Source organism: Centruroides vittatus, unplaced genomic scaffold, assembly GCF_030686945.1.
Source record: "Centruroides vittatus isolate TY-2023 unplaced genomic scaffold, ASM3068694v2 contig_2889, whole genome shotgun sequence".
Lineage (NCBI taxonomy): Eukaryota > Metazoa > Arthropoda > Arachnida > Scorpiones > Buthidae > Centruroides > Centruroides vittatus.
The window spans coordinates 31,391-46,738 of NW_027121838.1; the positions used below are offsets into that span (position 1 = coordinate 31,391).

Below are 15,348 nucleotides of genomic sequence, written 5' to 3' on the forward strand. Positions count from 1 at the left end.
TGAAAATCTCACTTACGTAATCTTAAAATATCTTAATTATACAAAGAAAATTAAAAAATTGGTCTTTTTTTTTATTGTTACAGGTGAATGGACTGCTGTTTTGAAAAACTGTTTTTACTGGATTTTTAATAAGATTTTATGTATATTTAGTCGATTATTTTAAAGACTTTTTTTTTAAATCGAAAATAAACTTTAATATTTGATACGTCTTAGTTGTTGTTACTTCTGTACCAGTTTTCTCGGATTTTCAAATTTTTTTGCCAATATTTCGGTATCTTAATAAGGATCTCTCAACCTGACATTCTCTACATTAAATGTTTTATTAATTTTGAAGTGTGACACTTCCTGTAGAATTTCAAATTTGCCTGTATGGTGTACAAGAATAACGTCTGTACGATCATTAGATTGGAGTGATAAGGTGACACTCGAACGGGCACTTCTCGCGAGCACTTAGTAGGCGAAACTGGTTCCTATTTAGATGCAAAAACTCTCAAATATCATGAGGCCAGATCGTTTGGTTTCGAGTACCCGCGACTCCGTTTCGGTACATTGCAAAACCCGAGTCACGTCAATTTCCCCTTCAACTGCCCCCCTTTACCTTGGGCCTCAAATTTCATTATCAATAAACAAAATTCACGACTTAACCTATTCTGCAAATATAAGAGACTAATGAACGATATTTGCCCACTGTCCCAAGCAGTTTCGTCGTATATTGACCAAAACCCCATTCCTTGTTTTTAAGGTCGATTAACTTCGAGGCTAATCAGTGCCATCTTGGAGTGCTAATTCGACGTTGAATCATAAAATCGAAATTTCTTGCATAATATGCGATGCTCTTCGTAAAATGAGAACAAACGTATAAAATCTAAGGGTGCCGCTGCTCCTAACTGTCATTGTTCTTACTCACTCGGTCACGGGTAGGAGATATAACAATGTAAGTGTCTATAATGTAATTATGGTCGTATTAACTGGCATCGTGTCAAGTCTAACGCAGTTAATACACTAAAATCTGAGTAAACCGGTATTTCAAGAACAACTTTTCTGGTTTGGCACTTTTCCGTTTTGAAGGTTTTATTATTAGAAGATCGCTCCGTACCGAAGAATTCTTTTCCGTGTTGAACAGATTTCACTTCTATTTATTCGATAATCTCGAATTCGACTAACGTTCATTGTTGGAAAGTACTTATTGTAAGAATATTGTAGTAATGGTTAAAAATCTTACTCATAAAGAAAGTAAGGAAATTTCTTACTTTGTTGGATCATACACATTGGTAAGTATGTTTATAACACGTTTGTGTTGTACACAACTTAATTCTGTATAAAATTTCCAGATGTATTCTCTAATCCGATTAGCTACTGGCAATTATAAAACGTTTGCAGGAAATTACATTGACCAGAATAAAATTGGTAAGTAATTGTTGGATTATTTTAATGTTGTTAGAATGCTCTTTAATCAAGAATTTTTGGTTAATGTTATGGTTCCAAAATGGCGGCTCGTCTCTGATTCTAGTAAACAAAAGAAAGGAAACAGGTTAGAACGTGCATCCCCACTGTTTCCTTTCTTTTGTTTACTAGAATCAGAGACGAGCCGCCATTTTGAAACCATAGGTAACATTAACCGAATTTTTTTCCTATAGACTCTTTGTGTTATAATTTATATAAAATCATTAGTTGGATCGCGTGGTCTGGACTGCTGCTAGTGAGTTTCCTGCTGCTTATTGCCATTAGAAAGGTGGTTGATTTTATACGTCAATGTATCGAAATTATAAATTTTTCGATTAAATCTTTGTATTTTCAGAAGAAGCCTAAGCTGATGCTGCCATGGTTAATGTGGATGTCAATTGTAACTATTGGTGTTCCTGCTTCGGAAATCTGTCTTTTAGTCGCCATTGTCAAAACGTCCGTAAGTGAACTGATAAGGATTTCTAATATCTAATCAGGCCTAATGGAAAGGGCATGCAGTACGGATATTAGAGAAAGTCGTAGTATTAGGGAATTCACAGATTACATAGTATTAGCAAACAGTTAATTAATGGCAGGATTTATCATGTAAAGGTAAAGCGGTAAATTCAGGAATAAAGGGGTTTGTTAGACTAATTATAGAAGGTTCAAATGCCAGAGTAATGAAGAGAGATGGCTGTACCATTTATGAGAGAAAAAGATGCGCAATGAATAAGTCATACAATGAAGTTATGAAAATAAGTAGGGCTACCATAACTAGACATGAGTTTGGATTTATGCCAGTAGATCAACAATGTCGATCCAATATTTGTAGTTATGCAGATGAGAAAATTGTAATGATATAAGGAATTTGAACACGATGGTATACGCTTTTTTCTAAATCTGTGAATGATAGAATCCTTAGAAATTTTATATGCAGATACTTAGGAAAAGAAATAGGAGAGTAATGTATACAGGAATATGTACGTAGGAATAGTACAATATATGTATATAAGTGTGTAGACTCAATTTTAGACAATGCGTGGAGATACTTCTATCTAAAGCTTGCTGTAGATGTCTATCAAGGTTCAGTTTTAAGTTTATAATTTTTGATTTCATTTTAGTTGGATAAACAGTTAGAGAGTACAGCAAAGGAAGAATCATGGTACATAACATTCGCAGATGATATAGTTAAGAAGAGAAACAATTGATAAAAGAAATTTAAAACGTTTGGGAGTGAAGAATTAACAGAAAATACATTTCAACTTTAATGATAAGGAGGAAGAATGTAGGTTAGTTATTGAAGAAGGAAAATAACAATGGAGGAAAGTTAGACACGAATATAGCTAACAAAAGAAGTATAGGGTGACAAAAGAATGCATGCGAGTGCTTTGTGATAAGAGTATCAGTTACATTTAAACATTTTAACAAGCTTTATAAGTCTGTTGTTAGGAGTATTGTATGAATTTATGACGGGGAATAAAAAATTCTTTGGTAAAATACTATAGACAGCAAAAACGAAAATGCTCACCTTAGCTGATAGGATTAGAAATGAAAATACAGGTAGTAGTTTAGGAGTAAGACATTAGAAAGAGAGAACTCGTGAAAAATATGTGGAATGGGCATATGGCTAGTAAAGAAGAGGGTGTATTGACTAGAGGAATTAGAGAGTGAGATAGTTAGGCCAAAGAGAAGTAGGAAAGTAGCAGTTAGGAAAGATCTAAAAGAGTTAGTTTAACGAGGAGCAAACTCAAAAGAGGACAGTTTGGAGAACGATTACGTCATGACCGGACCTACTGAGAGGGAAAGGGGATTGGTGATTGGTGATGATACTAAATTTAATTATCTTTTACATTTAGATGCTGATTATTCTAATGATGCTGACTTTTATATTAACTTGTATGAATGTAAGTATAATCAATGTTATGTTTCAACATTAAACTCAGTTTTAATCATTTTCATACAGAAAATTTTTTCTTTACAGATATACTGTTTACTATATGTGTATTATTACTATAAAACTTATAAACACAAGAAACAGGTAAGAAAACTGGAGGTTTCATCAAATAAAAACTGCGAGGAAGAGAATTTAGACGATAAAAAAGAAGAAATTCCATTAGAGGAAAATTTGAAAAATGATAAACAAGTCACAGAAGATAATGAAAATTTATATTCTTCAGAAAATTTAAAAATATCATCGTCGGACGAAGATTTAGACACGACATCAAATCACGAGGGAAACTTAAAATAGGATTGTATTAAGATCATACTTCGTAACACTAAAAAAAAAAATAAAGGAATTATTATATAAATCTGTAACTGTAATATTTTGGCGTGTCATATTAACAAGATTTATTGAAATTTTATAATGTATATTATAATTTTTTCTGATATTTAAATAAGTTAACAAGCAATAATTCTCTCTTTAACTGATTTTCTAGTATAAAATGAAATAAAAGTGAAGAAAATATTTGTTTTAGTAAGTTAAAATTTTCACTTTTTCAAATTGAGATACATTGATGATGATGATCATTATCATCATCAATGTTCGTGTGATAACGGCAGATTTAGGGGGTGCTAGGGTGCAGTTGTACCTCCATTCCTGTGGGTATTTGAAATAGTTTGGGGTATTACGATATATCTATGAAAGAAGGTAGTTGTCTGTGTATTCAGCTATAACTAGCAAATTTAAAAAGAAATTTATCTTTACAACCTATTGTTTCCTTTCTGCACCCTCACTAAAGATTTCTGGGTCCGCTATTGGATGACGATGATAAGATTTTTTTCCCAAAAAGTTAATTGATAGTATACGAACTATCGTTTTCGGCTAATGGCACACTTTCACAATTGGAATTTTCGCGAAATATTAACGTCACACCATCACACCAAAAATACTCTCGTTATAAACAGAACACATTTTTAAAAGTTATAAGAAAAAATTACTACTAAAATTTAAAATTTTGTGGCTCACCACTAACTCTCAAACAGTATACTGCAGCTATTTCCTCTCGTAGGCATGCAAAAAACTTCTTTACATTCTAGATTCTTACGTGGGTTCAGCGCATTATTGCGAAGGGATGCAATAAGTTATGCCAAACGGAAAAACATTGGCAATCCTAAATTTGTACCACCTCCACATTGATCAATCGGTCGTTGATATGCGGATATAATCCACGGCTGTTTTACTCTAGAAGCTTATTAAGACTGACAATTGCTGCTATTTTATCGCGTATTAAAATATACTTTTACGTAAGTCATCAGTAAGATGTACGTAACTTTCGGGATGAAATCCGGATGTGTAGTTTCACAGTAAATCCTATGGGTGTATGAAGGCTCCCTATATTAAAACAGCTTGCTAATCATTATTCTTTTTTTTCGGATTCCTTACTTTTTATCAAAAATAATGCTGAAGATATAAAAGATTTAATACGTGATAAATTCTGGCAATTTCACGCATGGAAAGCTGTTAAATCAATAACCCACCAGTAGCAGAGTGGATAAAACTAATGAACATTGGTAATTGGTGGCGGGCTGGCGTTTCGCCAACGCGAAATTTTCCGGGTTTATTTTATTTGTCTAGCGCCTAAATAAGGATCAATTTTGCATAGAAGTCCTTCTGGGAGGCATTTTCCTTCTGGTATGTCGGCCATATGTTGCGTTGCCTTCGCTCCTCAGTCAAACAGGCTACATAAAAACTACTAGGATAAATGCTACTGATTTGTGTACCCGAAAACAAGATATATTCACTTTCTGTTGAATGCTTGTGTTTTCTTATACTGTAGTAACAGTAATTCACGTAAATCGCTTCGTCATGTCACGCGTAATCGTTTTAGGATGAGGGGACTACTTCCAAGGAACACTGTGTTGTGTAGCGACTTCTGAAGGCAGTTGAAGAAACTGCCCTTTTGGATCCAAGTTAAAACTCTCGTATTATCAATTTATCTATTTTGGAAATATTAAAAAAAAACAAAAGAAAACGAAAAAAAACAAAAAAAACAGGAGAATAAAGCAATGAAAAGCAACCACCCGCAGGGTACCATTTAGTGGAAGGGTGACACGTTTCCATGTAGCCATACGAGAATTAATTATAATTTATAAAATAATCTTAATATACTTTAAAAATAAATTTAAAAAGTAATTTAAATACACAGTAACAATAATACCATGTAAAAATAGTGCATACACAATGGATACACTGTTTTAATGCAAATTTTACCGTATAAACCAAACTTTTAGTATTTAACTGTAAAAAGTTTTAAAATTTTAATTAAATTAAATATACAAAAATTAAGGAATTGAATTGTATTTAAAAGAATGACAGAGCATAAGGCACTAGAACGACAGTATTTTAACCGAAGTCAATATCATTAATTAAGCTAAATGGGTGTGTTTAATTTTTATATTACAATGAACGAATGAAAAAGCAATAAGTTTTGTAAATTTTTAACAACAATGAAGCTATTTGCCCAAAATATGCTGATGATAGATAGACACTTAAACAACACTTATTAGTAAGAATAACTTAATTTTTTCCATATTTTAAATTAAATTTTTATTATTTATTTTTTTTTAAATTTCAGCTAACAGAAAAACGGAGACCAAAGAAAACGAAGACAGTAATAAATTAATTGTTATTATTTATAAACTTAGCAATTGTTATTCATAAGCTTAGCAAAGGTGTAACTCTGCACAAAAGATAACAAATGAAAAACACTTTTGCGCCAACGATTGCTGCACAAAAGGCAACAATTTGCAGCTTTGTGCAGTTTGTTGCAACCTGTTCCATTTCTATTCGATCAGTTCATAGTCCGAACTCTTCTACAAATGTGCTTAGTCTTCCACCTTGAAGGATTTGGATCCTCAGTAATCATTCACAGATTTTCCAAAGAAAATCAATCATTTTATTGAAGAGCAGAGAAACAAAATCGCGAACCACTTTGATTAAAAACTGCATTAAAAAACATGAAAAAATTTTAATTAAAATTATATTCCTCTTTTCATTACACTTATCTCCTATAAGAAATACATGCGAAGTTTGCGGAGATGACGAAGTATCAAATCGTTACGGAGCATTCACGTGCGATTCGTGTTCCAAATTTTTTAGAAAATGTATATCGAACGAACGAAAGGAAAATTATCCATTGTATAACTGAAAGTGGAAAATGTCCGATCGATAAAAGGAGCGGTGTTACGACGTGCGAGTTTTGTCGCTAAAACAAATGCTATGACGTCAAAATAAATTTTAACCTTGTCACTGTTAAACCAAATTGTGACCGTAAGTCAACAGGTCGATTTGGCGTATCCGTAAGGCGATGTAAATTATTAGAAAGCCCCTCTTCTACGGAAAGCACCGCCAAGTCTTTTCGGGAAATTGTACTGAGATATGTCAATTAAGATTATAATGTGGAAAACTACCAGGGAAACGAATTATGTGTACGTAAAGCTACTTTAATGATTTGAACAGTTCCAATTTTATAATTTTATCAAGGATTGCCCAACACTCAGTTAACTGAAGTGTTTGCCATAAGAGCACAAATTCGCTTTTGCAATAAAGTTTGTGCAATAAAGTATCGTGGGTTAGGGCCTTTCTATACTATTACAATTCAACATTTCCTATATAATTTTGTTCTAATTACTGTTGTCAACAATATTTATAGTATTTTTTTTTATCGAAAGAAAGCCTGTATTAATTGTCTGCAATACGTGTAACAATATTATTACAAATGGTTAAACATTTTCCCACGTTTGCACAATTTAAGTAAGGACGAAAAGGTATGTACTGACCTCTGTATAATTTGTAATTTAAGGGCAAAATTATGTAAATATATATATTGTAAATTCGCACTCGATTTAGTTTTCTGTACAAAACGTTATTTGAAGTTATCCATTTTACATTCCACTTAAACTCGTAAGATCCAGGTCATCTGTAAAGGGGGCAATCATGCAACTGATCGAACGATCTCTTTACGTTTTTCTAATGCTCAGACTACGCAATTGTTTCCTATATACTACAATGACCTCTGATAAATTATTAGCTATAATAAAAAGTACATGTGGCTTTAGAGATGACGTAGCGCAGGCCTTAACAGAATCGGATAACCACACTAGAAGCATTTAACATTATGAAACTTCAGTTAACACTGAACGGCGGTAGTTTCTGTAGTTCTAAAAGTATCGCAACTTATTTAAAAGCGAATTTTTAACAAGGCTTTTCCTCTATTTTCAGATGTATTGATACTGAAGAAAGGTTTAGACCTTGCAAGCAATCTTCTATCATCATTTCAGACACTAATTAGCTGTTTCAAAAACAGAGAGAATTTCGAAATTATCGAATCAATGAAGTAAGTTAGTTTGCTTTTTTTCTAACTCAACTCAAAAAAGGATGAATTCTCATGCCATAAATATTTTCCAGTTTATTTGACTATTCTCCAGACATTCCTGAAGGAAGTATCCTTATAATCAAATTCGGTTTTGTCCTCAACTATGATGCATAAAGTCTCGTAATTTGCATACGTTGCAACTCGTGCAATGTTTATATGCAAATTCTAGCACTGTAAGTAACATTACTTTATTTGTATGCAAAAGAAACTGTTGAAAAATTTTAATTCGCTTCGTTTCTTTACAGTTGTATGTACTGAGCTGTACTGAAACCACGGCTGAAATGTTCACTATTCTTACTTTTTAAAACAAGATTTTTTGACAAAATATTGAAATATATATTTCTAGAATTTAAAAACATTTTAAAATTAGAAATAAATATTTTAAATTCCTTAAACTGTTCAGTTGTTTATATCTTTAAAATACGTGATTTTTCATGAGACATTACATTGTTCTTCTTTAGTAACCTTATCAGGCATATTTTAATTGAAATTTCCGTGCTTTCATAAGTACAATTTTACAAATATGCATACTTGTAACGTTCCCAAACAGAACCTCTGAGAACCACTTAAGTTCAAATTGTGACTCCTCAAAATATATCTAAAAAATTTTGTTACATTACCTTACAAAAGTTATTTTAAACACTTAGTAAATTTATATTTTCAACATTATTTTATCCATAGCCTCGAATTCTCACTTAGTTTCCATTTATCAACAAATCTAACTAATTGAAGTCGAAATCAGCTTCGCTCTAGAAACACCGTCGAAAGGATCCAAAATGGCGACTGCCGCGATACATCACGGTATCGTGTCTATACACCTTGGTTTGAACCACAGCCTAGTCATTTGTTCTGAGCACGTGTGTCGATGAACTGGTTTGCACATAACCAAAACATAGGTATCAGCTTATATTTTAATAAATGTATGGATTTTTTCCATATGCATTATTAGGGTATTATACTTATATTAGGATTTTACTTTTCTCCAGTCAAATATAAATAAACAGTTTTATAAGTAAGCTATACAACAATTTTCTGTGGCAGTAATATTTTTTCTATAAGTTAAGTCTGCTGTGGATAAAATAATATCGATAATATAAAATAGGCCTGATGGGTATAAAACTACAAAATATTTTTTTTTGGTCATTTCACAAGTTTAAAAGCTGGAATATTCAGAGGCTATTGACTATTATTACGCTTAGTTTTTTCAATTATATTAATATATATTCTCGTAAAACAGTTTTACTTGCATTAAACACGGGATGGCCACAACAGGTACACAAATGGTATAAGCATGGTCAAAACTGGTGATTTTTGCAATATTTTAAAAAATTCTAAATTTCGTTTATAAAATGTTAAAATTAATAAACATTAATGGAATAAAGTGAAAGAGAAGATGTTTTTTCATCATTATTACTATGTTTCATTGCTTAAAAAATTGTAAGAATATAAAAATATTTCTTAGTTGGAAATTATGTTAATGGGGCAGCAATAGGTACAGTACATCTACCCTATTAATTATTATTATTGCATTTAACCGTCTAGATGATTATTGATAATATGTCTATTGTTTTAGACTGTTCTGCGGAAATACCGACGAAATTTTAATTAAAAAAATTAATAATTTGTTATATCCTATGTTTGAATTACTGTTTTGTTTTACGAGCATATGACAGCATATAGCTAGTAAAACTTAATCAACTGTGTTGTTATGGTCCGTAGTGTGGCTTCATCTAGCGAGAAAGCATATTTTCCTTTGGACACAACTCTTTCGGTTACAACCCCTACAACACACCAAAGAATAGGTTTATATTTATTATGATTTTGTGATGGCCAACGTTTTTTCCTACATCAACGTTTTTCTTCAAACCTTATAGCACTTGTTTTACTGAAGGTCGGCAACATTGTCATTGCCATTTGCTTTATAAAAGATTTCAAGAAAACCAAGAGTAAGTAATGTGTTTACGCAGAAATAAATAAGTAATTTTTTGTTCATATTCACCAGTGTGATAAGCCTTAAAATATAAATAACTGGTTAGGTTACTAGAAACATTTAATGAAATTAAGGGCAAAAAAACAATACGTTGATATGAAAAGAATAATACGCTATATCCCATGTTGAAAATATTTTTAATAAAGTATAATAATTCTAACAATTATTTATTGTGACATAGACACAATACCGGGCAGCAATTCTTAATTTATTTAATTTAAAATATATGCTATTCACCTCAAATTAGTAGTAGCTTGCGCGTGTACACGATAGTTTTCCTTTAACAATAGAGTTGTGCCGGTCATCTAACATCTTTTGGGGAAAATTTGAATTGAAATAACGTGACTTCCGGTTTTCATCGATCATTCATGTAATCGGGGCCTCCTGCCCTTAAGGTGTCCACGCTTATTCTTCAAATTTATATATCTTACTCCGTTCTCGAGATTAAGGAAAGACAGAAGTATGGACGACAGTGGAAATTTATAGGATTTTTTTCTAATTGCAGCCCAATAAATGTTCTTAATTCTTAAATTGCCAATTAAAAAAGTAAGAACGAAATGCAATGAGCGCATTGTATGTCAATACTACTTTAATACTTTTAGATTAGCAAACCAATGACATAATCCGTTTCAAATCAAACGGAATACGCTATTGGTTTAATACATCTCTGTAAGCAAAGTCTCCAGATATCAACTTAAAATATTATAACGTGTACACATATAATTAAAATTTTATTTTGAAAAAATTGAATGTTAATTGTCAATAGTGTTGTCATTTTATGCAAAACATTTAAATATTCAATTCAATTTATACGAGCCGTAGCATCGGGTGTTAAAAACGACAGTACTTCAACCGAAGTTGAAATCACTCAGATATTCTTGTGATTTTTAAATTATATTAAATAAGTATGCTTATTTTCTTATATTATAAAAATGTAAGTATTTAATTCAGTCATTTATAATTAAACTACAGTTTGCCACGAAATAATGGGAGATTCTGACTTAAACAACACTTCTGCAATGAATGGAAGTTATGCTTTAATGAACGGAAGTTTGGACAGCGAAATGGAAAACAGTGAAGACGGTAATAAGTTAATTATAATTAACTATAACGATGTTTACATAATTAAATTTCTGTTTAACTTTATTTCTTCATACTTGGGAGAACGTGTAAATCAAGTTTGCTACACAATTATCGTAGCATACATCGTACCTTTTTGCTTCTATTTTGTTTTATATCTCAGAATTAGTTTGCTGGACGGTCGTAAGGGGGGAGATCTTTAATCTTTTCTCATATGAAATAGCAGATAAGACTTTGATAAATAGTAATTATCCATACAACTATTTAATTCTCCATTTATAGGTTACGTGTAGCTCAATATAGTTCCATTACTGTAGTAAATTTAGTATATGGCTACCAACGTGATGTTATCGATGTTACGTAACACAACTCGTTGAAACAGTTGAATACCAGACACGAGAAGAAAGCTTTCCCCTTACCTCGCTGTTTTCGTGTCTGTATCGTCTAAGGACCAATTTTGCATAGCAGTCCAACTGAGGGGCTTTCTATGGCGATATGCCAAAGGGGAGTGCCCTTTGCAGATCGTCCATATTAATTAATCAGTCCAGTCTTTCTCTATCAATTGAAGTCACATGTCTGAAACTAAGGATGCTTACGGGATAATAAGTAATTTCTTTTACAGATGTTGTTGTGTATATACCTCTTCCAATAAATGTATGTGAAATTTGTGGAAACCGTGCAATATCAAATTATTACGGAGCGTACACCTGCGCGTCTTGTGCGGTGTTTTTTGAGAGACACGTAAGACTACAAAAAGAAGTAATTAGTTGCGTAACTGGGCGTGGAAACTGTTCGATAAACAGAAGGATGAGTATTAACTTGTGCGACTTCTGCCGCTTCAGCAAATGCCACGATGTCAATCTGAAGTACGAATTAGTCGCAAGTAAGTTGCGGTATTGTCTTAAATTTAAAAAACCAATTTTAGAAAAATCGTAACACGAACGATTTAATAGGTTCTCCATCCTCTGAGGAAGCGTTACCTCGAGAAGACGAATCGGTAAGTGACGTATAATCATTATGGAATTTCAAAATTTGTCTTGATAGCGCAAGATACAGCTTCACACTAATATGAATGTAACGTGTGCCGGATTTATGTTGGTAGGTTTTCCTTTTGATTAGTCCGTTATCGTGTGTAAGAAGTCTCGACCCAATTGTGGATGTCTCAAAAATTACTGCCCCACTAATACTACTGCAGCGAATGCATATTTTCATACAGGTGTTAACTTTTTGAAGCACTCGCTGTATAAGAAAGTACCAAAACACGAAATTTTAATAATACTGCGAGGTGATACTGTCGAGTTTGAACATTTTAAGAATTGTTCGGAGTTTTTCATTGACGTTAGTCTTTATGACACTTGAAAGTTCGCTGATCCGTAATCTAGAAATTCTTTAGTGGTTCCATGGACTCTAGATAAACTCAAAACTTTATTACGAAGTAATTTTTAACTTAATTTAAAATGATTATTTTAACAAAAAAATTTTTTTGCCTTTTTTTCATAAAGATTTTTTACAGTAAAATTAAATTTAAATTTTAATATTCTAGATCGTTTTGAACTATGTCAGTACATTTAGTAAATGTTTGAAATATATGGAACAATACTATTACAAGTGGTTAAACTCTTTTCCATCTTTTCGCCAGTTAAGTGAGGAAAAAAAGGTAAATAATGTCTTATTTTCCTAGCATTACTCTTAGTGTGTTAATGGTAACAGACAGAATTCGAGTTTTGTATTACAATAAATACTGTATGTAGCGTAACGTCAGAAAAAAATTTGCACATTTTCCAATGGAAAAAATTCATAGGCACATTTCATTAATTTTCTTTTTCTGCTATAATACTTAATTTGCTGATTAGTTTTTAAGTGTTCAGCTAAATAAAATAAATGTTTTAAATCAGTGCTTTTGACTAATGAGCAGAAGTAATCAAACTATAGCAAGAATATAAAGTATTATCTGAAGTAGAAGCAGCGAAAGTTTGCTTCATAATTCTTCGAATAGTGTTTTGCATATGGAACCATTCAAGTATTACGACAGCAGTTATGGAAAGGGTAGAATTTGTCAACAATATGACCATTGCTGATGGTGTTCAAGGCTTTTGATACACGATAGCACCCATGATGATTTGATGCATGATGCACCAATTATTTTCTCTCTCTAGTCATCACAAAACTGTGGAAAAAAACAAGTAAGTACGTAAGAGATAAACGTTTGATAACAAAATTAGACGTGGTAGTACCTTTTTTTTTTGATTTCTGATGATTTTTGGTAGAGGCGGAGAAAAACGGCAAATTGAAGTATTACATCAGCAAAAAAAATATACTTTTTCTTACATTATTAACCGAACTATCCTCTTTGTTTTTTTGCACAATTCAGATCATTTTAACTTTCTAAATAAAGTATTATGGATTTGCTTTTTTCTAATTTTAACATTTTTACTTTTTGTAGAAAGACATAAGGTTAAAGACATACCAAAGAGGAGCTGTCATGCAACTAGTAGAGAGATCTCTTAACGTTCATGAAATGCTTAGGTTGCACAATTGTTTTCTTTATATTAGGACATCAGATTTACCATTTGGAATAATAATATCGGACATACAGAGTATAAGAGATTACGTAAACGAAATAATAACCCATTTTCTTCCAAGGCATTTAACTACAGTTGAAGCGTATAACATTTTAAAACTTGATCTGATACTGCAAGATGGTATTACTTCGTTTTAATTAATGATAATTTCTTTTACATGACGTATATAATGTTTGATTTTCTATGTTTAGATGTCTTGATTACTGATACAGATTTGAAGGAAGCTGAAGCTGACCTTCATGATTTCCTAAAACGCATCACAGAAAGATTATCAGAGTTCATGACAGATATACACGAAGACTTCAAAACTGAAGAAAATTTTGAAGAGATTGTATCATTAAGGTGAAGAATTCTTTTCTGATTTTCACAAAGGTGACCTTGTTAACGTTATAAATCTCGTGAATTTTTCAGCTTATTTGACTACTCTTCAGACATTCCCGAAGATAATTATCCTTACAATAAAATTCAATTTCTGCCTTGAACTGTGAGGTGTTAAATCTCGTAATAACATAAAATACAATGCACAATACGAATTTCAACACTGAGGTAAGTAAGAGTTTTTTAGTATATACGGAATAAAATATATTCGAAAATTAAAGTAAACTTTTATTGTTTTTACAGTGTAATGGATGTTCTACATTGAAATCATGGTGCAAACTAACTTTTGTTTTTAAGCAAACATTTTATCACAATTTTAAATGTAAAGTTGTTTTTAAATACTTTCTTTTTATTGAAGGGAATAAATACTTTTATTGTCTGAAAATCTGATTTGTTGGACTCAAGAATGATCGTACGCAAATGATTTACAATGGTGTAATTAAATCTGTACCCATCAGTGACCGAGTGGATGAAACTACTGAACACGTAGTTGGTTCCTACCTCACCAATAAGCTAGCAACGTTAAGTTTTTCGGGATTTCTGTATATAACACTTACATAGGGGGCCAGTTTTTCATAGAAAGTTGCCCAGGTATGCCCTTTGAAAGACCACGTGTGCCGTTTCCGTATTATTTTTCTAATAAGCAACGCAGGATAGAATCAGCCACAAAATAGACCCTCTTAATTTTCTGTTTCCTATTATATTAGCTCACCAGAATGGATAAAACCAACTAAACTCTAATAGTTGGTCTTACCAAAATTAAATGGCTGTTTGTCATTAGCATTTACAATTTTTTATAAAACCCATCCATACCCTTAAAATTAAATGGCAATCTTACTTGCTAGCATTTAGGTCTGACACTACTAGAGATACACACGACCCCGTTTACCCTCCCACCCCACGACCCTTTTAATCACAAAATTTAATAGCATCAATTCCCTAATAAAATAAACCTTCCCGCATAATTTGAAAATATTTTCGACAAAAAGCACAGGAGTTAAGCTTCAAACAGGTCGAACAAAATCGTACCACCCACACACGCACTAACATCTATCCATACACACTGATTAGTTGGTTGGGGTTTTTGGGGCAAGAGCCATATAGGCCAAGCTGTACCATGTCAAAAGGTAAAGATTTTAAAAAATAATGAATATATAATATAAAAGGATAACGCAATAAACATATAAAACAGTACAAATAAACAAAACGACAGAATATTTATTTTTTTGTTTTTACTTATATGTAAACTGTTTATACATATTGGTGACTTTCAGAAAATCCAGTAGCTTATCAATATTTGGCCTCTGGCCAAAACCTCTGTCAAACTTGCAATTTCGATCTACTGTACGCTTCCTCTCGAAGGTCGAGCAATTGCACAGTATGTGTTTTACGCTTAGAGAACAGTTGCGATACTGGCATAGTGGCTGGTCGTCACTCTTCAAAAAGTATACATGAGTCAGCCGAGTATGTCCAATCTTCAAACGGATAAGGATTACCT

General features: G+C 32.1%; 1 protein-coding gene and 2 long non-coding RNA genes across 4 annotated transcripts; all 3 read left to right on the forward strand.

The window, feature by feature from the left end:
- Nucleotides 1–1,170: 1,170 nt before the first annotated feature.
- Nucleotides 1,171–3,780, forward strand: LOC136972278 (uncharacterized). Of its 2 annotated transcripts, none has more exons than XM_067266836.1 (6): nt 1,171–1,271; nt 1,332–1,407; nt 1,638–1,732; nt 1,799–1,903; nt 3,300–3,347; nt 3,425–3,780. In XM_067266836.1, exons 1-6 carry the CDS (start codon nt 1,206–1,208, stop codon nt 3,689–3,691), a joined length of 657 nt encoding a protein of 218 aa, XP_067122937.1. In that variant the 5' UTR covers nt 1,171–1,205; the 3' UTR covers nt 3,692–3,780. The 2 variants fall into 2 exon arrangements, with proteins under 2 accessions (XP_067122937.1, XP_067122938.1); XM_067266837.1 differs by having other exon boundaries at nt 1,802–1,903.
- A 3,951-nt stretch (nt 3,781–7,731) lies between these two features.
- Nucleotides 7,732–8,139, forward strand: LOC136972280 (uncharacterized). Its single transcript, XR_010880306.1, has 3 exons — nt 7,732–7,781; nt 7,853–7,993; nt 8,066–8,139. It is a non-coding gene; the product is annotated as an uncharacterized lncRNA (long non-coding RNA).
- A 5,561-nt stretch (nt 8,140–13,700) lies between these two features.
- On the forward strand, nt 13,701–14,208 carry LOC136972281 (uncharacterized). Its single transcript, XR_010880307.1, has 3 exons — nt 13,701–13,814; nt 13,884–14,018; nt 14,094–14,208. It is a non-coding gene; the product is annotated as an uncharacterized lncRNA (long non-coding RNA).
- The last annotated feature ends 1,140 nt before the right edge of the window (nt 14,209–15,348 follow it).